Source organism: Panthera uncia (genome assembly GCF_023721935.1).
Source record: "Panthera uncia isolate 11264 chromosome C1 unlocalized genomic scaffold, Puncia_PCG_1.0 HiC_scaffold_3, whole genome shotgun sequence".
In the NCBI taxonomy this organism is placed as follows: domain Eukaryota; kingdom Metazoa; phylum Chordata; class Mammalia; order Carnivora; family Felidae; genus Panthera; species Panthera uncia.
The window spans coordinates 5,066,520-5,090,384 of NW_026057584.1; the positions used below are offsets into that span (position 1 = coordinate 5,066,520).

At 51.9% G+C, this 23,865-nt stretch overlaps 1 protein-coding gene across 7 annotated transcripts in view; it reads right to left on the bottom strand.

Moving 5' to 3' along the window:
• AGAP1 (ArfGAP with GTPase domain, ankyrin repeat and PH domain 1) overlaps positions 1-23,865 on the bottom strand; it is a 552,490-nt gene that overhangs the window by 302,250 nt on the left and 226,375 nt on the right. For all 7 annotated transcript variants that reach the window (XM_049614622.1, XM_049614621.1, XM_049614620.1 and 4 more), the window contains one exon: positions 23,567-23,701. In XM_049614622.1, the coding sequence (XP_049470579.1) occupies positions 23,567-23,701 (135 nt within the window). The remainder of the gene's footprint in view (positions 1-23,566; positions 23,702-23,865) is intronic.

Sequence of the window (23,865 nt, forward strand, 5' to 3'; positions counted from 1 at the left end):
GGGGGGGGGGGGGGGGGGGAGGCGTCTATGCCCCAGCAAAGCCGGGAGGCTGAAAAGACATCAGGAGGCACCCTCTGATTATATGTGAATGTATTATTTTTTTAAACTTCTTTAACTTTTTTTAAATGTTTGTTTAATTTGAGAGAGAGAGACAGTGTGACTGGGGGAGGGGCAGAGAGAGCAGGAGACAGAATCCGAAGCAGGCTCCAGGCTCTGAGCTGTCAGCACAGAGCCCGACTCGGGGCTCGAACTCAGGAACTGTGAGATCATGACCCGAGCCGAAGTCAGACATTTAACCAACTGAGCCCCCCAGCTGCCCCTGATAACACGTGAATTTAAAAAGCCCCTCTGGCCACACTGGGAGAAGGACTAGGGGAAGGACACCTACCAAGCGTACAAAGCAGAAGTAAACCTGGTCGGCGGGCGGTGGCTCCAGCCAGGGCACGGGGGTTGGTGGCCACACGAGACACGTGACCAGACAGCCACGTGGTCAAACCAACACACCTCGGTGACCGGGCAGGAAGGCAGAGAGAGGAGTCAGAACGTGGCCCAGCTGTCCAGCCTGAGTGTCGGGGTAGGCGCACAGGGACCCCGGCACGGAAGGGGCATGTGCTCAGCAGGAAGTGCCTCTAAGATGCCCAAGAGATGCCAAGGAGACAGCTGATGACTGTCTCAAGCTCCGAGAAGCTCTCAGCCTACAGGGACCCGGAAGCCTTGGTTCAAGGCCACACGATGCCGCCTGGCTCGGAGAGGAAAGAGAAGGAGGGATGCCAGCCCCGCACGGAGCCAGGAGGGGCCACAGAAAGCCCTGCCCCCCAGCCCCCATTTTATCAGGAACGTGTTTAAGCCTACGGTAAAATTTAACCAACAGTACAAAGAACAGCGAGGAACCCACCACCCACTTCTGACAAATGCAAATACTTTCCCGTGTTTGGTTTTTTTGTTACCCGAATGAACTGAGTCACAGACGTTATTTCTCTGAATATTTACTTCAACACGTTCCTTCTCAAAATAAGGACATTTGCCGACACAGCCACTACGCCACTGGCGACTTGGAAGTGTCCGTACCTGTGCGTGGGAGTGGCTCCTGCCCGCCAGGTGACGTGCTGGGAACAGTCACAGGCGGGTTCTGTCCAGTTCTGGGGGCACCACCAGCTGGGGGAGGAGACCTGGGAGCTTCTCATCTGCAACAGTGGCTTCCATTTGTCCCCAGAGAGCAAGGGTATCCGCTGATGAGGACGAGGGAGGGGAGAGCTCAACCCCGGGAGGGCTTGTCGCAACTGTTTTTCCTATTCTTGTTTGTCCCCTCTCTGCTCTCTCCAGGACGAACGGCTCAGGAAATCCCTTCTGTCTACACATCCTCTCCAGAGAGTGGACATGCAGGATAAAATGTGCTGAGAACTCACCAAGTGAGGCGCTCCTTACTTACTCCCAGGTAGAGCCGCCTTCCCCGTAAGGCAGCCCGATGCGCCAGGAGCACAGGTGTGCAGAGGAGGGGATGGGGCAGGGAGGACCCTCAGCTTCTCGCTCCCGACGAGCTGCCCCCAGGGGAACAGGACAGCTCCCCGGAGGCGCTGTGCCATCCATGCAGAGCTGCGGGACAAGTGCATGAAGCCCGAGGGGGTGGAGGCTGTCGCAGTTGGGAACTTAGGCTCCCGTCCCTGCCATCAACTCTGCATACTGCTCTTCAATCGAGGAAACCTTCCCAGAGAGCGGCTCACAGTCACAAGCAAGTGTGAAGACCGTGGTGGTGGTGGGTGCCAGGAAGTGGCCGAGACTCGTGAGCAGGACAGACTCGTCCCTGAGCTGCAATCTAGGCCCCAGAGAGATGAGGGGCAGGATCACGTGTCTGGATCAGGAAGGTGGGCTGGATGCGAGAACATCACGGCCCCGGCACCGTGCCAGACCCCGTGACCAAAATTTTGAAACTGACCCACTTCCTGCTCTCGTAGAGCTTATCAAAGTAAAATCATCTCTAAAGAGGATCTCACGTCCAGTACGTCCTCAAAACAAAACAAAACGCACTCTCCTTAGCTGCCCAATGCCCCACATCCATACTTCTTAAAACATTTTTTAATGTTTTTGTTTTTTTTTTTGACAGAGAGAGCGCGAGAGAGCAGGGGAGGGACAGACAGAAAGGGAGACCAAGAGTCTGAAACAGGCTCCAGGCTCTGTGCTGTCAGCACAGAGTCCAACGCAGGGCTGGAACCCAGGAACCTTGAGATCACGACCCACTGAGCCACCCAGGCGCCCCTCGTCCATACTTTTCCAAGGCACCGAAGGAATACCACAGAAGGACCATTTAAGGACTGGAATTAGCAGACACACACAGTATCGTGAGCACCAGGAAATTTAAAAGTTCAAAAGGAATCAACAGGCAGTCTTTAAATTAGGTTGTACGTCTACACGGCACAGGACAGCGCCACCTTGGAAAACAAAAATGCCCCCAATTCCTAAAATTTGTTTCCAACATTTCTCTGTCCTTGGAATACTTCCAGGAGATTGAATTTTGGATTGATCACACAGGTGTACAATTTCGGCCAAAGGCATGGCTCTTCCATCGTCCGAGGTCCCCAGGGAAAACCTGGACCAGCACAGGGCAGCCAGGGGGTCGGACAGCGAGGGGAGTAGACTGGCTCTGAACCCTGGTCTCCGGGAGGAGGGTGAGGAAGCAAAGGTGTCGGGAACCTCTCGGAGGACGGAAAACCCAGGTGGTGACGGCCGAGGAAGTTTTGCTGAGCTTTCTGTGGTGACCCGTCCTGTCCTGCGACAAGATCGATCCTGAAGCCGTTGGTTTTCTTGTTCCGACGGAAAGATGTGAGTACGTCCACGATTTTCAGAGAACAGTTTTCATCCTTCTCTCGACAGAACTGTGTCTTTGTTGGCTTCAAATGCTTTCATGACCGTCAATTTCAGCCGTCAGGACGCCAGATGAGGGTGATATCAATCCAGGTCTCCTCCCACGGAGGGTGACCCTCCAGGTAACAGCTCTGTGCCCGGCGGTGGGCGAAGACAGCTGGGATCGGGCAGATTTGCGCGGGGTCACCGTGCATCGCCGGTGCGTCCTCCCCCGCCACCGGCACTAACCCAAGACCACGGCGACTCCAACCGCGCCTCAACCTCCCCCAGACTTTTAGCCGAGGGAACCCCTTCCACGAGAAAACAAACGGGGCTCTCAGAAGGAGGCGGCTCTGAATTTTCCCAGGTTGACACCGTCACACGTAAACTGCGGCCTCCTCGGCGTGCTGTGGCCCAGACACCGGCCAGGAGACACGGGTGAAAGGATACAGCGGGATGATGCCACCACTCGGGTCACCTGGCTGGCACGTCCCCCCCAACGGCGTGCACATCTCTCTCTCATTCTCATTCCCTCTCGCGGGATGAGAAACGATTCTAATTACTTTATGGCTGCATCTGTTTCCTACTCTGCAACTTGACTGAAAACACCAGAATCCGCTCATTCGAAAGCTCTGATTGGAATCAAAGCCCCGCCATAAAGATAAAGGCGGCCTGCTGTAGCGACGGTAAGTGGGAGCAGCCTAGCAACTATTTTAATTACTGCACTTAAACCGGGCCCTACTTCAGAGCCCTGGCGTTATTTCCATTTTAAACGCTTCATTTCTCAATCCTTGATCGATTCCCTATCAGCAGTTCTTAGGCTGCACATTCGAAGGTTCCGAGGTTTTATTCTTGTGTTCCCACTGGCCTACGTGTGACGCCCGAGGCTGCGCGCGCGGACTGGACGGGGGGCGCTGGAGTGAACGGAGGGGCAGTGCCCACGTCTCGGCAGCCCCAGGTGCGCCGTCTAGGCCCGGCCCGTCCTCCGTAGACACTCCTGTCCCCTCACCCAGAGAAGGGAGATAACAAACACCAGATTCCTAGCAAGGTCGTTTCTGTTCTCTGGATTTGCCAGACGTGGGTTCCTAATCAGGTGGATCCCATATTCTGGGGTTGGGGTGGGGGGAAACGTGTGTCCTTCCCAGAGAAAAGCTACCTATTATTTGAATTTTCTTTTCAAGATTTAATATACTAGGTTCGTGGGGGCACCTGGGTGGCTCAGTCCGTTAAACGTCCGACTTCGGCTCAGGTGATGATCTCACGGCGTATGAATTCAAGCCCCTCCTCAGGCTCTGGGCTGACAGCTCGGACCCTGGAGCCTGCTTCAGATTCTGTGTGTGTGTGTGTGTGTCTCTCTCTCTCTCTCTCTGCCCCTCCCTGGCTTGCATTCTGTCTCTCTCTCTCAAAAATAAACACTGAAAAAAATTTTTAAAAAATACAGTAAGTTCATGGGTCTGGATATTTAATTGCAGGACCATCTGACCATCTATCAGTGTGAGCAAGACGAAAGAATTTAGCTTTTGTTCAGTGGTAACTTGTAAGTGTTGTCAATGCCGTGTATTTGTGCAAAGGACCCCAGAAAAAGAACTTGGTGGAAATGGCAGCAGGTAAGAAGGTATTTACCTTTAAGCAGGGGCGGGGGGGGGGGGGCCCTCTCCGATGAATTTTGGTAATTCTGTCAAGAGACACATTTCTTAGGTGCCAAAACAAGAAAGGAAACCAGCGTCACTGCTCAGTTAATGAGTAACCGACCATCTCGAGGGACACTGCCAGGGGAGAGCAGGTCCGGAGAGCAGTTCTGAAGGCGTCAGTCCATCTTACTTAGAAGGGTGAGAGCTTATGCTGAGTTAACCTGCTTCCAGAACACAAGGGGAAGAGCTGGTTACAAAAAAGTTCAGTGTTTTGCCCTACATCTGGACAGGTGAGGAGGGAAAGGCCCAGAAGGGCACTCTCCCTTAGGGCCGAGCCAGACTGGCCTCCCTCGGGAAGGAGTCTACGTAGAGCGGATGGATCCTACGGTGAATATGTGCTTTTGCTCCGAATCGCTCCACCTTCCCAGGCTTTCCGTTACTTTATAACAGGCGGGTGTTTTCCTTCCAAGCCCTCCAAGCACGTGACAGCTGTGTTTCGGTTGTTACAGGCATCCCAAGAAGTAATCAACGGAAGACCTACCCATTTCACAGCTGGGTAAACTGAGGGGAGCAGACTGAGAAGATAAAGACGGAGCCCAGCTCGGCCTGCTGCCCTGCGTTTATCCGTGGGCATCCGGGAGTGACGCTTCCTTGGTGACTGACTCGGCAAGAAAACGAGATTGTGACTCAATGATCTGAATTCACAGGCCTGTGGGCGAGCGGATATTCCGTAGCAGCTGTCTTTACGGAATTAAACAGGAAGTTTGTCAACAGAAGCTGAAGTTTCTCAGCACGTCACGTCATCAGCACCGGCTGGGCCTGTCTGGTTATTCGCAAAGTTACCGGAAACATCTGGGTTCCGGCATCTTCATTTACTTCGACCGAGTTCCAAACACAATGGCTGAATAATTCCGTCCGGGCTTTGTGGTTTGTCTTTGAAACCTCGGATACAGGTTTCATTTTCTCTGGTGCTCGTTTCGGAACAGAAAAGGCCGGAACGGCAAAACACAAAACACAATAAAGCAAAAAGGAGAAAGTGTTCAGACTTCCACTCGGGTGTTTTCCTAACGGTCCCCACAGCCTCCCACAGCAGCAGCATTCCTGTCGACATGTTTTTCTCTGTTCTGGAAAAGACTAGTTGGGGCAGAGACCCAGCTGCTGGGCGCTGGTGAGGCTGACGGGCAGGGTACGGCCAGTCTCCGCTCCAGCTGGTCGGGGCCGTGCGGACCTGAGGTTACGCACCTCGGCACCTCTGGGCACCGGACAGGGCTCCAGCGTCTCGTACGAGCAGGCTCACGTCCACACACGACACCCAGCAAATCCCTGCTGGGGGCGGTCAGCCTGACCCCCCAGTTTCTCGCTGCTGCACGGCAGAAGCACCTGACATAGTTTCTTGCCCATAACATGTCGCGGAAACGGATCTGGATTCGGCGACCAGTGTGGACAGACACGTGGTGGCCTGGGACCAGGTCTCCGTGAGGTTCATCACTGAAAGGCTGTGCAGAAAAAAAAAAAAAAAAAACAACCCACAGAGGAGAGAGCACGGCTGCCCTGGGAATTACAACAACACGAGAACAGGGATGGGGAGCCGGTGTGACAGGACGAAAGGGTGCGTGTGGGTCAAGGCCGCCAGGGGAGGGCAGGATGAGGACTGACCGTGGCTCCCGGATCCAGGAAGAAGGGTCGCTGACGAGGAGGGCGAGGCGTGGGGGGAGAGGGGAGGAGTGGGGAGCAGGAATCACGGAGCCCTCCGCTCTCACGAGGGGTGGGAACTAGATGACGGTACCCCATCTGCAGCAGCTTCCCGGGGCCGCCCTAACAAGGTCCCACAAACCGGGGCACAACACAGCAGAAACGGCCTGGCCCGGTTCTGGGGACCGAGTCCCAATCTGTATCACTGGCCGAGCCAGGTGCCGGCAGGGCCGTGCTGGTCCTGGAAGCTCCAGGGGACAATCCGCCGCCTGCCTCACCCAGGTTCTGGGGGCCGCCGGCGAGCCCTGGCGTGTGGCCACGTTGCCCCAACCTTCACGTCTCTACCTCGGCGTTGTCCTCTCCCCGTGTGCGGCCATGACTCTGCTCCCTCTTACCAGGCACGTGGTTGTGGCTCAGGGCCCAGCCCCTCGTCTGAAGATCTTTAACCACATCTGCAAGTGCCTTGATTCTGCCATAAGGCTGCAGGGGTGAGGCTGTGGCTGTCTGTGGGGGGACCACCAGGGGCTCACCACCACACGTCTCAGGCCGTGGCTCAGATACCCTTGGGCCCTGGAATCTGTTACTTCGACACTTAGTACCCTCACACGGACCAATGACCCACCAAAGCCATTCTGTTTTGTTTTGTTTTTTACTCAAACCTACCAGCTTTCCTAAGTAGTTTTTTGGTTTTTGGTTTTTTTTTTAGTTTATATATATTTTTTCTTTTTTTCTGTTGAGAGCGAGCACACGAACAAGCCGGGGAGGCGCAGAGAAAGAGAGAGAGATCCCAAGCTGAGAGCGCAGAGCCCAATGTGGGGCTTGAACCCACGAACTGCTGAGATCATGACCTGAGCCAAAATGCTTAACTGACCGAGCCACCCAGGAGCCCCTCTGAGCAGTTTTAACAAAATTACGAAATGCTGCTGAGTGTTCTAAGACTTGCCCTTCAATTTGAGCCTCTGTTTTATTTGAATCTTTTGAGTTTATATTTGGATAAATGGATACATGAGACTTAGAAATGGATCTTTACAGAATCTGTCCTAGTTCTGTTGATTTGCCAGAAAGTGGACGGGGACAAAAAAGGCCTATCCGGTCCTTTGTAATTTTTGTCTCATGTATATTTAACGATACCAATTCCTTTATTTCCCATAAGAAATATACGGTGCAAAGAGAGAGACTCCCAGGTTTTCGGGCCAGTGACTTCTGGTGGCAACGACTATCTGGAGGCCGGTTTGTGGCCGCAGGGCAACGGCCCAGGATGCGGGAGAGGGGGCCCCATGCACACACGGCGGGGAGATACAGACGCCTATGCGGGAGCGCGTCCCTGTGCACCCGGTGCTCCGGGCAGGACGTCACAGCTGACCACACCCGGGATCTAAAAGGTAAGAGTCGAAGACGTTCTCAGCCGCAAGTGGGCATTTCTGCCAGCCGGCAGGCACCCGAGAATTCTTTACGCAGGTCTTGGAAGGTGGGCCTCAAGACCAGCCTTCTGTCTCTGGATTGGAAATCCATGCTGGTAAAACAGAAGTTGAGGGAGGAATGCTGTGGTGTCATATCAGAAAACACAGACTTTAGAAGAAACGAAACAACACAGAGTAACTATTTTCGGGTCTTTTTAAGGCAGGTTATTTAAAAGAATATAGAATAAAGTCCCAATTTTGTTTTGAAAGTATTGAAAATCGACTCAACGGGCATTCAATAAAATGTTTCTTACTAGGTGGTGGGATCACAGGCGATTTTAACTGGCTCCTTCACAGTTTCCTGTATTTTTATAAACGGCTGTTATTCTAGTGAGAAATACTAAAATGTTTAAATAGATGTAAATAGATAACATATAAAACACGCACAACTGTATATTTTAACGGAAGCGGACCTGAAAACGTAACTCTGAGAAGCAACATCCATACACAGGATGTGATGCTATTTTAGCAGCCGAGGGTCCTGCCCTCCCACCTCACGGGGCAGACTCACTCAAGCCACAGAAAGTGCTAGCAGTGAGCTTCGGCTTCCACACCGTTGCCTGAGCAGGAACACACGGCAGTGGCACAAGGAGTGGTCCTTGTGCATTTGACTGCCTTTTTCCAACGGTCCCTCCTTACGTGAGCCATCGTATTTCCTAGCAGTTAAGTTAGCTGCGGATTACCCAGAAGATTCCCTTTGCACATCGCTTCACGTCTCCAAGGGCTTCCCGATCGTCTTCAGGCTGCACAACAGTGTGAGCTGCACGGACTACCTGTTTGCATTTCTTTAAGACCCTTTGGGGGGCAGAGCCTGTCGAGGACAGAGAGTAGCTAACAAAAGCAGGCGTCATGCCCGCCACCATGCCCCTAACACCAGCCCCCAGGCACAGGCTGACGGCACGCACGCAGGACAAAGAACCCGAGGAAGGGGAGCCCCCGGGGAAAGATCCGGGGTTGTCCGTTTAGGATGTGACGGGGATTTGCACTCACGGCTCTTCTCAGTGGCCGCACTGGCTGGGCTACGTGTGGAGGACTATCATCAGGGATTGTTTAGGAGCTCAATGTACTTCTGCAGCAGGATTTCCTTGCTCCCTAAAAAATTCCATCACGCAGCTCTGGTAAAGAACGATCCCACCGCAGCGGTCAACAAGCGTCTGGCTTCAGAGCCGTGCTCATTTCCTGCGGGTCCCGGGCACCCGCCTCAGTGCCTTGCAAATGGATGAATGCAGACTTTACTAAATGCAGCGGAAGCAGCATCTAGAGCCTGGGCCAGGGCTCCGCCTACACGGCCCCTTCCCCCAAATTCTCGTCTTTCAGGGGCTGGTACAATACCCTTCCACGGCGCTGAAAGACTAGACTGTGAAACCTGCTGTCCCACAGCAGAAATTTCCCCGTGTTATCTCACTTCTCCTGTTGCTCAGTGTCCGGCTGTGTTTACCCCACACCGGGGACTGGCCTGTAGAGCTCTGGGAGTTATATTTACTTCCTTATAAATTCCAAACACTCAGTTCGTAAGTAATCTGATAAAAGACGCCATCTGTATAGAAGAGCCTGTGATGTGACAGGTTTCTCATCTGACGTAGCAAAAAGGGGAGGAAGTCCCACTGACCACATAAAGAAATTGAAAATGTCATGAGCTGGGGCTCAGTTGGTAGTGCGGGACTCTTGATCTACGAGTTGCGAGTTGGAGCCCCACGTGGGGCACAGCGATTACGTAAATAAAATCTAAAGGGGCACCTGGGCGGCTCCGGCAGTTAAGTGTCCGACTCCTGATTTGGGCTCAGGTCAGGATCTCTTGGTTCATGAGATCAAACCCCACATGGGGCTCTGTGCTGACAGCACGGCACCTGCTTGGGGTTTTCTCTCTCCCTCTCTCTCTGCCCTCCCCCTCTTAAATGTTTTTTTTTTATTTTTTATTTTTAATTTTTTAACATTTATTTTATTTTTGAGACAGAGAGAGACAGAGCATGAATGGGGGAGGGGCAGAGAGAGAGGGAGACACAGAATCTGAAGCAGGCTCCAGGCTCTGAGCCGTCAGCCCAGTGCCCGATGCGGGGCTCGAACCCACGGACCGTGAGATCGTGACCTGAGCTGAAGTCGGACGCTCAACCGACTGAGCCACCCAGGCGCCCCTTAAATGTTTTTTAAAAATCTTTGAAAAAAAAGTCATGAGCTGAGCTGCTACAATTTCTAATGGAATTTATGTAGTGGGAGAAAATAAAGGGTAAAAGCCAAAAAAAGTCAACAAGAGGAAAACAGCAGTGAGAAGCCCTCGACCTTGGGAAAGTAGAGGAAGGAAAAAAGAAAACCCTGAACCCCAAAAGTGAGGCTCTTCTACGTGCCCAGCCCACTGCAGGGCACACAGAGAAGCAGCAGGTGGGAGCTCTCTGAAGGGCCCTCAACTCCTTCAGGGATCATAGCCACTCCTCACCACACCTCGCCTCACTTCCACAAGAGTATCTACATTTCCCAAAACCGATTGACTCCCTTCCCTCTGTCCAGGAATTCCGGCCCATGGAGAATCCACGGCGTCCCACCCAGTGGGGGGGCAAGAGCCCAGCGGAGAGACCGAGGGCAGTGGCCTCACCCCAGACCTGCATGGCCACCCGCTCAGACCTGGTGTTGGACCAAGGACGCAGACCCTAGAGCGGGACACCCGGGCTGTCATCAGGCCAAAAGAACTCTTGGGGAGTTCCATTAAGAGTACGACAGACTAGGGGCGCCTGGGTGGCTCAGTCGGCTAGGCGACCGACTTCGGCTCAGGTCATGATCTCGCAGCTCGTGAGTTCGAGCCCCGCGTCGAGCTCTGTGCTGACAGCTCGGAGCCTGGAGCCCGCTTTGGATTCTGTGTCTCCCTCTCTCTCTGTCCCTCCCCTGCTCATGCTCTGGCTCTGTCTCAAAAATAAATAAATAAAAACATTAAAAAAATAATATGACAGACTAAATAATAAATGTCTATTATACTCTAGTAAAAAAAGTACACATCTTTTGACAAATTTTCTTCGAAGTCTTAAGTTAGATACAAGGCAAAAAAAAAAACCCAAGAAACAAAAAACCAAGAAGGGATTTGGGTCCCTTTAACCGCAGAATATATCATTTCATCTTTATTTTGTCCTCCTCCCCATCCCAATGAATGAAACTTTACTTCTGTATTCCTGTACTGCTGATCCAGTAACTTCACACGCTTTATGGACTGTATCTTATTACAGGCCTAAATGATCTCTTAAACCACTGTGTTAGTTTTATTATGTCTGTATTCTCCACAGTGACAGCAAAGGGGAAAAAATACGCCAGCGAGAACCATCCTTACGAGCTCTTTTGATGCCCCCTGGTGGCAAGTCACTAAATTACAAAATCAAGTACTTGAAAGCAAACATTTCCTTTCTGCCATATTTTCACGGAGTCTCAGAGACCTCTTTATAGATCCAACGTTCTCTTACCCACATATTCTATTACGTGAAGACAGTATGTGCAGACGAACTTTTATCACACAGCTTATCGCAAATAATTCATATGTTGATTACAGTGGCACAGGTAACCCCAAATTCCCCAGTGGGGATGTGGCTCAATTTTATTGAAAATAACTAAAGGAGCGTCTTCATTCACTTCCAGGTTTTAAAATGTAATCTGCGGGGGCACCTGGGTGGCTCAGTCGTTTAAGCGTCTGACTCTTGGTTTAAGTTCGGGTCATGATCTCACGGTTCGTGGGATTGAGCCCCATGTCAGGCTCTCCTCTGACAGGGCAGAGTCGGTGTGGGATATTCTCTCTCTCTCTCTCTCTCTCTCTCTCTCTCTCTCTCTGCCTCTCCCCCACTCACTCACTCTCAAAATAAATAAACCTTAAAAAAATGTAATCTGTGGCCTTTAACACTTCCAGAACAAAGGTAAGACCATGTGGCTGAGACAGACACACCTAGTCTCTCACTTCTGACGGTGCTCTCTGGCAGGATGGCCTCATGGGCCCTGCCTGCTCATCTGCAAAGTGAAGGGCCAGGCTAGCCAGGCTCTCACGTCCTTCCAGACATGATACCCTACAAGTGTGCAGTTCAGGCAAGAGATGAATTTAAATGCAAAAGGCGCCTTGGTGCTGCATTTGATAACAAAACTTTGGCCCAGGTACAGGAGTATTTCTAGCATCCAGATGACCGCGTCAGTGTTCAGTATTTTTTTCTTACGGTTTACACACGAAGTAAAATGTGAGGGAGCTTCCTGAAATTCCAAAACTCAGACCAGAAAAACCCTTGGACTGCAGGAGGACAGCTGTGGGAAGGCGGAACGCAGCGCCCCCTGCAGGCAGGCACGTGTACGAGAGGAAGAACTGCAGAGCGCCTCAGGGGGGCGCCACCTGACAGCGCGGGGACTGGGACAGAGAAGCTCAAGGTGCCTTCGCCCGGCTCTCCTCACGGCGCCAGGCCTGACCATGCGACAGCTGGCCAGACGGTCCCCCAGACGGCTCCCTTTTCTGTCAGACGGGGCTGCTGTTTGCTCGCGGGCCCAAGGCAGGGGCCAGCGTGCGATGGTGGCTGAAAGTGGGTGGCATCTGAACGGCAGCCTTGAAAGGTAAGGCCACCACCACGTGCTCGAGTTACTGACGCCGGTGCCGGCGAGCCGACTCAGGATGTGACGGAGGAAAAAGGATGCACGTTTCTGCTTTCGTTTGCAGAAAGTGCAAAGATGAAATGGTCTTCTTCCCAGATCTTGACACATCTAACGTGAAACGATGAGGTAAGATCTTCACGTTCGCCAGTGGGGACATGTGCTTCAAGGGTTCGGGGAACTGGTCTAGAGGGGGTCCCCGGCCGCCACTGCAGAAGGACGACCCCCGGGGCAGTGCACCCGCGCTCCGGCCGCAGGCACGGCGGACCAGTCCCGGGACCCGGGGCGGGCGCGGCCCTTCTCGGGAACTGTCCTGGGTGGAAACGAGGCTGGGTTTCCGGGGCCCCTCAAACCCCCCCGGGGCACTGACACGACACGAAGCTCCGGGAAGGGTTTTCTCCACTCCCCTCAGAAGGCACCCCGCTGCGGGCGTCTGTCTCGGAGGGGACACGCGGCAGCGCACAGGTAACACCGCGGGGCCAGAAGGGCCGGACGGGGGAGGGAACCCCAGCTCCGACATCGCGGCCACACACGGAATCGGGGGCGGTCTCTGCGCCGCTCCAGCCGCAGAGAACCCCCCGGAAGCACCGAGGCCACGTCTTCAAGAGCAGCGAGGCCCATCTGCTCCCACGTGTCACCTGCCACGCCAGACCTCCGACCCCCATCTCTTGACCAAACTCCTGCCTGCCAAAGAGGAGCTGCTTTTTACACCGAGAGACAAACTTAGTGAAAACAGTATTTTGAAGAATAAAAAAAAAAAAAAAAAAAAAAAAAAATACCACTATGATTCTTTTCTATCTATAAATGATGAACGTTTCTAAACAGAAAATACCCAGTGTGGCCAGGGTACAGAAGAAGGAGGCCTGAGCGGGGACGACTCCCTGGACGATTTGGGGACAGTGAGGACCGACAGCCATGAGGCCACGTGGGCCACTGAGCCGGCAGTCTCCCCTCCAGAGCGGTCTCCTAAAGAAAGGATTAAGGATGGAGACAAAGACTTAAACAGAGAGCCCTCCACCGAGGCCCTGAACCTGAATCAAACACATAAATGGGGAGGGGGGACAACCAAATACCTACTAGGCGATTGGACCAAAAAAGTAGTTGTATTCACTTAATGGAATGCAATGGAATAATGAGAAAACTTGTAGAAAAAGTACGGATGTAATCAAGCAGGTTCTCCAACGTCGTGAGGCCCGATAACCCACTTTCTCTGAACACGCGGTCATGCACGCGGCCACACACCCCACCCCGTAACAACGACAGCCCCCGGGCGGTGGCGTTGGGGGCCGTCTTTACTTCCGTATCTCCTATTCTTTAAAAACCTTGTCTTTAGCAAATCGCACAAATCCAACTTAGTCATCAAAGCTTTTAGCCTATTTTTCTTCACACAAACACGGTTTCAACCCGCTCCGCACGGCGGACTTCTCCCTGAAGCCCGGGAGATTCCATACACCTGCTGCTGCGCCCTCTTCTCTTCACAAAGTCTGCAGTGACGCCGCGTGAACCACACGGGCCAACCGCAGACCCCAGGCCTGCCTCGGGGGAGGCCCGGCACCTGCTCCGAGTCGGACCCCCGGGCACTCTTGGAGGTGACACTGACCAGCACCCTCCCCCGCCCAGCTCAGGAGTATGCACAGGTATCAGCGCCCATGGAGTAAAGCTACGCCTTCCAGTGTCAAAGACTTTCACAAGTTTCCTCCCTGGAGGATTCCTCTTCCTTCTCTCTCATGAACAAACATATCGGGGCTGCTACTCCAGTCATTAGCGGACAATTCCTCAGTGAATGGAGGCTACTCAGAATCTGGCTATGTCCGTATTCTCTAGGGGGAAATAATGTTGTAAAATAAACCAGACTCCCCAGCCAGAGAAAGACAAATATCATATGACTTCACTCATATGTAGATTTTAAGAGACAAAACAGAAGAAGAACATAAGGGAAGGGGAGCAAAAATAATATAAAAAGAGGGAGGGGGACAAAACCTAAGAGACTCAAATACAGAGAACAAACTGAGGGTTGCTGGAGGGGTTGGGGGTGGAGGGATGGGCTAAATGGGGGAGGGGCACCAAGGAAGACACGTGTTGGGATGAGCACTGGGTGTCATACACAGGGGATGAGTCACTGGTCTCTACTACTCCTGAAATCTTTATTGCACTACACGCTAACTAGCTTCGATGTGAATTAAAAATATAGAAAGAAAGAAAGGAAGAAAGAAAGAAAGAAAGAAAGAAGAAAAAAAATTAACAGAAGACTTCAAAATAAGTTGGAAACACCAGCTACGAAGTACGACAATTTCCGACTATGCTTTTTAAGTAATATTTTTGTATCCTTTTGATCAGAGGCGGCGGAGGGTTAAATAGGTCAAAAAGTACATCACCGCTTCGTCATTTTAAAAACATTACGAAGAGCAGAATCCCGTGGCATCGTGAACAGATTATGAACAAAAATAAAAGCCATTTGTATGCATTAATGATACATCAAGCTAATTCAAGCTGGCTCAAGCCGTTAACAGAATCCTGGGGCACGTCCCAGCTCCGAGGCCACAGCGCAGGCAAGTATTAACACGACCGTTTTCTGTGTCATTGATAAAATTAATTCCAGGAGCAAAAGAGAGGGGTCTTAACGTGAAAATCAGGATAAAGCACACGTACTAGGAGCGTTGGCAGTGTGTGAGTTAAAGCAGGCGTCTATGTGCGCACGTGTGGGGACTGGTGCCCGCACGAGGCTGCCGGTAAGGGAAACACAGCACAACATGTTCCCGACCAGGGTGGAGCAAAGCCTCTAGTAACACGGTAAGTCCACAAAACTGTGAAACAGAAGATTATTTATGGTCTCTTGTTGTTTGTAACAACATCAGTCTTGGTATCAAGACTTTAAGAGGACTTCTTTGGATGTTATTTTTGAAAGAATCAAAATGCCTTTTTCCTTGTAATGCTCCCCTCCACCCCACCATAAATGAGTTTAAGAATTATCGACTTTCGGGGCACCTGGGTGGCTCAGTCGGTTAAGCGGCCGACTTCGGCTCAGGTCACGATCTCGCGGTCCGTGAGTTCGAGCCCCGCGTCGGGCTCTGTGCTGACAGCTCGGAGCCTGGAGCCTGTTTCAGATTCTGTGTCTCCCTCTCTCTCTGCCCCTCCCCCGTTCATGCTCTGTCTCTCCCTGTCTCAAAAATGAATAAACGTTAAAAAAAAATTTTTTTTTAAATTACCGAGTTTCACACATAACTCTGTATCGTAAGGGCCAGCAGCTACAGTCGGTGAATCATACCCGTAATTGAGATATTGCCCCCTACCTAAACATTTTCCCTTTGGATATAAGATTTTAGGCAAATCAACTGATATTCAAAGGACATAATCCCTCTTGAAAAGTCCAGCCTCTGGGTCCACTGTTCAGTTCAACGGGTGAGAGAGAAACTCTCAAAACGGAGTTTCTGGACAAAGAGACTCCAAACAAGAAACAAGCTGATATCATACTTGTGTCCAATTCAAAACAATATCTTAAGACACTCAGATTATTCCCAGGTCATCACCTGCAACAAGTTCTCAAATGAGCCGACAGTGTTCACTGTCACCCGGTCACTTCACAGCTTAACTTCACAGATTCCCTGTTTGTCGGGCAGATCAAGTGCCAGATGTCTGGCTCGTCCATAACATGTATGTTCACAGCTTCTCAACTCCAAGAAGTTTTTAACTCAAACTTTTTTCCCCTAAAAATACTAATTCAAAACTTCTTTTGTTATTCTCTTGGTTTTGCTTTTGCTTTTTTTTAGCCCCTGAAAATATGACTTACTACAGCTAACGCTGATTATTTCAGCTTTGGTATTATTTCATTTTGTGATTTAACTTCGTTATAGAGAAAGCATCTCTGTAAGAAATAAACCAAATTTAAAAGTGCTGTAGCATACAGGAGCGCCTGGGTGCCTCAGTCGGTTAAGCATCCGACTGTTGATCTCAGCTCAGGTCATGATCTCACAGTTCGTGGGATCAAGCCCTGCATTGGGGTCTGTACTGGCAGTGTGGAGCCTGCTTGGGATTCACTCTCTCCCTCTCTCTCTCTGACCCTTCCCAACTCATGCTCTTCCCCTCTCTGAAAATAAATAATAAACATTAAAAAAAATGCACATACGGGGGCGCCTGGGTGGCTCGGTCGGTTAGGTGTCCAACTTCGGCTGAGGTCATGATCTCGTGGTCCGTGAGTTCAAGCCCCGCGTCGGGCTCTGTGCTGACAGCTCAGAGCCTGGAGCCTGCTTCGGATTCTGTGTCTCCCTCTCTCTCCACCCTCCCCCGCTCATGCACTGTCTCTCTCGCAGAAATAAACATTAAAAAAATGCACGTATATAAAGGGTATTGACAACGTCATGCTTCATACAACGAATCAGTGTAAATCATTCACGCACTTTCCCATCCAAACATAACCGAGGGCTACGGCAGAAACAGAAAGACCCACCCAAAGCTACAGATTCTTCCTCACCGCGCATATACGCTTCCCACCCACAGCCTCGACCCAAAGTCTGCTTCGTGTTAGCTCCAGCTAGGTATCTCTTCCATTTAATGAGAGGTTATAAACCATGGGCCAGACATGGCCCTTTTGGAATCAACTTGCAGGTTCTAACTTCCATGGGATCTGACCATATTAGAAGCCGCCAGGCAGCGACAGGCAATGACGCTTGTGGTTAATGATGACAGCAGAACGACGGCCAAACTGGGGCCACGCCCGTGGCACTGGACTCAACGAATTCCCTGTAGAGGAACCTGTTGAGTGTTTTCCTTCTCTTCCTTTCTCCCGTTTGGGCCATATGTACGTAACTCTCACCCTTGTTCTTAGGAAGTTCTAAAATACTAACCCCTAGGGGCGCCTGGGTGGCTGAGGTGGTTAAGCGTCCGACTCTTGATTTCGGCTCAGGTCATGATCTCACGGTTCGTGGGTACGAGCTCCGTGTCAGGCTCTGCACTGCGACTGCTTGGGATTCTCTCTCTCCCTCTCTCTCTGCCTGCCCTCTGCTCCTCTCTCTCAAGATAAATAAACATTAAAAAACAATTTTCAATATGAACGCCCCTGAATAAAGTGTAATTTAAGCAGCTGAAATTTACCCCGTCATAATATAAACTAACTAACTACCCATCTGTCCCGGGAAGTCTTGAATGTACAACTTTTCGGTGCAGTGGCGGTGGGGGTGGGGGGGGGGCAGTGAGGGTGCGCCAAGGGGGGGGGGGGGGGGGGGGGGCATGGGGACACGGGGCCAGCGACGGGCACAGAGGCACAGACAAAGCCATGGTCAGAAAAGGACACGCAGGCTGACGTCGGCTGTAAACAGGGCCTATTAAGATCTACTATTTGACATCAAGTCCTTGGAGTGTGACATAAATATCAGTCATTATTACAAATGACAAAAAAAATACAAACGAACAGACACTTCAGGACTCAGTTCACCTTTTCAGTATGTATTCTTAAATGCCAATGTACACAGACATATGGCTTGCCTTTAAACGTGAAAAATCTTACTTTTGAAAGCACTCCTTTGGAAAAAGAAATCTACCAGACAAAAATAAATGGACTCCGATCTAATCTCAACACAATAAAGAGAAAAACAGCAGCCACAACACAAATAATAAAAGAGGCCACCCCCACGATGGAAATTACGCCGGTTCCCAGAAAGCATGGAATAGGCCTAATTGACACATCCTTTAGCGGCACAAACAAAAGACGGCGGCGTCAGCAGAACACGCGGCACTCGGACCAAAGTCCCCGAAGATTGCTCCCACTTAATGACGCTCTAATACATGCAATTAGGTTGTGCAAACCGGGCTCGTGAACACAGCTACTCCCATGCCGGACGCTCCCGTAATGAGGACCAGGCAGCCGCATACAATTCATGGGGAATGGGATTCTGTGCACATCAGGATTTCCGTCTTTGGGAGCGAAGGCCAGAAAGCAAAGGGAGGCTCCCTGACTTCCTGAAAACCCCCGGGCCAGCCACACAGCCCCTCCTGGCTCAGCCCGTAGCACGGGGGTCCCCGCGCCCAGGTGAGCCGTCCGCAGGCCGGGGGGCACCTAGGGAACAGCTTCTTACGAAGGTGCTTTCCAGAGCGTGAAGCGCCACACGGTTGTAAAGAGCTGGCGTGACGGTGCCGGGAGCCTGATGTGGGTCCTCCTAGAACGGGACCACGCCGTCAGACAGAGGCCCGTCCACAGGACAGTGCACGTCGGCGTGTAATTCCCGGAAGCCCGAGCGCAAGCCCGGGTTATGGCAGCACCAGCAATGGGCAGACAGAGCCCTCTGATGCCATCGCCCAGCCTCTCCACCCACACGCACCTAAAACCAAACCGTTTCTTAGGAATGCAACGCAGATCATCTATTCTAGAGTGAACAGTCTTCCACGTGGGATCGCCGAACTGGACAGTGTCCAGTTCGTAACCGGATGACACGGTGACAAAACTCGGCAGCCCTGGGGAGAGTCAAGCTGACAGATGGTAATTTGTAATTTATCCAGATCTCGGTCAGTACGGATCTTGACCGGGTCTGGCAATTACTGTTGGAGCAGAATAGGTTGCAGACATGCTTTCCTATTGTCCTACGAATACAAGCTGAAGAAGGTAGGGAGTTTAAGCTTTCCAGGGGAGTGTGCTTTAACGTCTAATAGGATGCTTTCGGTGGGATTGAACAAATGACTACAACTTCAGAATATACGTGCTCAGAATACTGAATTCGGTATACAGAACAGCCGGTGTCCAGATGCGTTACAGGAAACCCACATAGAAAACGATACTGCTTTACAATACAGGCAAATCTATCAGCTCATTTCAGGAGAGGGAGCGAGGGAGAGAGGGCAAGGGCATAAAGGGGCTTGGGTGACAAACTAAATTCTTTTGTACTACCACCAAAGTTCTACTCATTCTGTACGAAAGGGAAACCACTTTTCTTTAGACATCAGGGATCTTTAAAACACCACATACCAGTCAGATCCCATCATTAAAAAATTATAAAATATACTCCCCCCCCAAAAAAAGTAGGGGTTCTACTGGCTCTATGCCAAAAAATGTCAAAACAAACAATAAACTGATTCTACCTCCTGCTTAGTTGGAATGAGGGAACTACACTGTGGCAGTTCACTACACCCGACACGCGGCCATCACACAAGCACCGTCGTCGAAGCAAAACAAACTGTAAGCGAGGACATTCACGTAGGATAGGAAATTTCAAAAAGAGAACATAATTCACCATTTCCAAAAACCCACTTTGAGGGAACGAAAATCCCCAACGCTCTGTCATGAGGATAAGGCGGCAGGGTCCACTTTCTTCCTCCCAAGATGGCACACGTTGATGGTCTAAGGGGCCCTTCAACCGCTTACACACATGAGTTTTTACCTTTCGGCACTGCTCGGCCTTCGAGGGGAGGAATTTATTTTTGTCACTGAGTCCTAAGCATCGTAGGTTGTCCCTGAACATCTAGGTTGAAAACTCCCACCACCCCTAGCCAGAAGCTCAACTAACATGGCACAAAAGATGTGTCGCTGCAAGGCCTTCTCCCACTCAGCTCGTTGCCTCAGGAAGTGAGGGAAACCCTTCTCAGGAAGAACCCTAACATCAGAGGAATGACGTCTACAGAGAATGAACTTTATTCTCCTGTAATCCTGTATCTTCACGTATCCAGGCCCTGAGAGAACAGATAACCCGGGGCTTCTGAAAAATCTAATGCCGACCCGGAAATCACCATTATAATGTTAAAAATACAAAAGCTTGTAGCTGATCTCCCAGACACACCGGGGGCAAACAGAACTGCACAGAACTAGACAGACTGAGAGACGTGGGGGGTGGGGGGGTGGGCACGTGCAGCCCCAGGTTGCCTCAATCCCCTCTGGTCCAGACTTCGGTGGCCCAGGGCTCCTGTAGGGCTCTCCAAACAGATGGGTAACCACGCCCCCACGAGACCCAGCAGCCCAGGTGCAGAACCGGTGAGCACGTGCATTCTCCGAAGGTGAATCTTATTTATAAGACCCCCTGTGGGGGCCAGATAGTTCTGCTGTGCGAGCCACACACACTCAGCAGGAGTCGGGTCAAGGGTGATCCCGAACCTCTGCGAGCAGGTGACAGAAAGCAACCTTGTCCGTCACTCGCCCCCCCCACCCTAGGGCAAGGTGCAAGCTTAGGTCTCTGGGTACTTGAATTTTCACCTCGCCAAGGCCCTCCCTGTTCTCTACCCCGAACCAGAGGCACGGTGCAGGCAAGGCTGGTGCTCAGGTGAGGGACTCAAAGAATAAACAAATGAACAAATGGATCCATCTACCTCCCTGCCTCCTGACCCCGCTGGGGCTCATAAGGATGCTCCCTCCTGAATTACTTTCCGAGAGCCATCTGAAAACGACCCCACGGAGAGAAAAGTAAACATTCTGTCTTCAGTTTTAGGACACTAAGAAGGCAAAGTTAAAGAAGCAAAGACTAAACGTCCCTGGTATCTTAAAGAAGAAACCTGGGGAGCCAGGGGACTAGAATGCTTGGCCGGCAGGGGCAGGTACAAATAAGGTCTTGCTGGGGTAACAGTCCAGCCTCTGTTTTTTCTCCAGCAATAAGCTAAACCTTACACAGAAACCACGTGCCCCTTCTTTCTCTTTCTACAATGCAACGATAAAGAGTGCGTAAATAAAAACAAGTCCTAAGGCTTGCCAGAAAACCGAAAGACAAATCCACATGAACAGTGTCTGTGAGTGGGCAGTGAACCTGCGTCCCTGAAGCCACTCCGCCCAGCCTTCCCCCAGGTGAGTGGGCAGGACCCAGGTCCCTGCTGTGTAATGACAGGATGGTTAAGGCTCTGGGCTCTTGGTCCCAAGACAGGCGTCCAATCCAGGCCCAAAGCTTTTGGTCCAGCTACGTCATTTTTCTGAGCCTTGATTTCTTGAACTCTGAACCCTACGGGGTGTTTTTTCCTTAAAGACTAATACAGATTCTTAACGTTCATGATTTCTAAGTACCAAGCACAATCTCCACTCAGTCAATAACTTTTATCGGTAACAATTAAGGGGTTTATGTATGACCTAATAAAAAGATATACCACATAATCACCCTACAAAATAAGAGTAAACCCTTATTTTTTTTTTTTAAGTTTTATTTACCTATTTTGAGAGAGAGAGAGAGAAAGAGAGAATCCCAAGCAGATTCTGCCCAACGCAGGGCTCAAACCCACAAACCACGAGATCCATGACCTGAGCCAAAACCAAGAGTCAGTTGCTTAATCGACTCAGCCACCCAGGTGCCCCGACTCTAATTTTATTTTTCAAACTTATCTTCATATAAAGATATTTTAAGGGCAAAATCGCAATAGTCACAGAAGCTGTCATATCGTGAGCCTTATTTCCTTTTCTGACTCTGTACAATCCAAATGTTTAACAGGAAGGCATTATTTCTAAAAGCAGAAGTAACAAAACGAACGTATTGAAAACCTCCTAAGCCTGGGAAAACTCCCAAGAGCGCAACGTGCTTCACCATTCAAATCCCAACAACAGCAACACCTTAATATCACGTGAGATGATGATGTTTGGAAAGGCCCTTCCCCTCCCCTTGCTGGCATCCCAACTTGCAGACAACAAAGTGCTTCTGCACACACTCTGGAGGCAGGGCAGGGACGCATAACAATCTTGGCCTCCCCTACTATTTACCAATTCCTAGGATTATGGTGTATGCGTCCACTTACTTACAGGAAGTTCACGTTTGCGATAAACGCACAAGTGAGGCAATCGTTGCGGAGAATAAGCTCACCCATACAAGGAAATTCTGAACATCCCCATCAGGGACCGACGCGCTTTCCACCGAGGGCCAGAGGGTCCCCGTTTCAAGCTTCGTGGGGCCCTAACGTCTTAGTTGCCACCCCTCAACTGAGCAGTGGTAACAAAAGCGGCCCAGCCGGGGCCACCGAAACCACTACTTACAGAAACAGGCTGTTGGCCAGATTCGGTCGTGGGCCCAGGCTTGGGGACCTTCACGTGTGACAGTTTGGTCGCACAGGGTTTGGGCTGCTTGGTGGAAGACGGCGAGCCTGCCCCGCGGGACACCCTCCCGGGACCCCACACGCTTCCGTGCGGGGCTCTTCACGGGCGACCGTTCAAGGTGCTGCAAACACGGGCCCGCACGGGCGCCACGGGGGCCCCACCACCCAGCAGGGATGGGTACAGCCCGAGGGGGCCCCCAAACGTGCAGAGCAGGAGGAAGGGCCGGGAGACCCCAGGGCCCTCGGCGGGATGCTGCGGTTTCCGAGCGGGCCCTGGGGAGACAGTGAAGGCTGCGGGTACAAAGGTCTCTGGAACACACGTTGTGAGAAGGGGTGAGGGTGGGCCACTGCACGAAGAAAAGAGGCGAAAAGCCTAGAGCATGGCGGTGCTTAAGGAAAGGGGAAGAAAACGTGCTGTGTGAATACGGTCACCTTTGCGATGTAATGAAACAGGTCACAGTGTGCAATTCCTACAGCCCCGACTGAAAACGAATCCGGACATTTAGACGAGCGTTCGCACGTTGTCCCGCAAGCGCAGGCCTGTCACTACGACTCGCACTGGTGCCCGGCAAGGCCGGGGTGACCCGGCTGCTCGGGCGGTCTGCTCTGCCGCCGCGGATGTGAGCCCGAGCAGGGGGTGACCCGGCCTTTACTCCCCACGACCGCGACCAGAAGCGGGACCCTCCGGGGGAAGCGGCTTTCCCCCAGACCTTCCCGTCGCCCCCCTCCCCCCTAGACCAGAGAAACCAAGTCTCTATGCACCCCACCCCCTTCCCAGCCCACACTTGGCATCGGAGTCTGTGCCCGGGGTGCTGCCCGCCCCCCCCCCCATATGGAACCCTGCGCTGCTCCTGGAGAGCCTCCTGTCTGATGCCCCCTGTCCCGGGGGTCCGGGATTAGCAGGGGGGTCACTAATGAATTCAGTCACAAAGAAACAATTCCTGCCCTGTGGCGCTGGCTCCCAGCCACGAGTCGGAACGATGTGCGATTGGGCTTTTGTTCTGTTTTGGGTTTTTTCGGTCCACGCTTGGCTCTCTTTACTCTTTCTGTTTATCCTCCTCAAAGCCCAACATGCGATACATAGGCCGTTTTTAGGAACAAGCCTGAATTAAGAACCAGTAGCCACGGCGGAGAAGAGACGGCAAACAGTCCGACACACCGCGCGCAGAAACCTGCAAACGTCTGACCCTGAACGCCAAGGTCACGGAGCGCCTGCGAACGGGCGGGCGGCGGGGTGGGGGGGCTGCGGCTTCTGAACATGCGCACAGGCAGCCGAGAGCCCCCTCTGGACGGGGGCGGGGCCAGCGGTCACGTGGACGGGGCCCCGCCCACCGGTGGGTCGGTGCCAAGCCGGCCGCGGGGGGCGCTTACCGTCCTGGAAGACGCGCTCCACGTTCAGCCCGTACGTGGCGCACGTCTCGTAGTACGTGCACCTCTTCAGGTCGCTGGACAGCTTCCGCGCCCTGGCGTCGTCGATGACCCGCGGGTTCGTGGAACTTATGGCGTCTGGAACAGACGAGCAAAGACAGGGTGACCACGAGTAGCTCGGGTGCTTCCCGCAACTTAAGGACCTGGGGTTTTTAAAACCTAGCTTACCCTCCAAGTAATAATCTCAAACATTTTATTAGAGTCATCCTTTGTAAAAAATCCGTTTCAGAGGATCCTGCTTC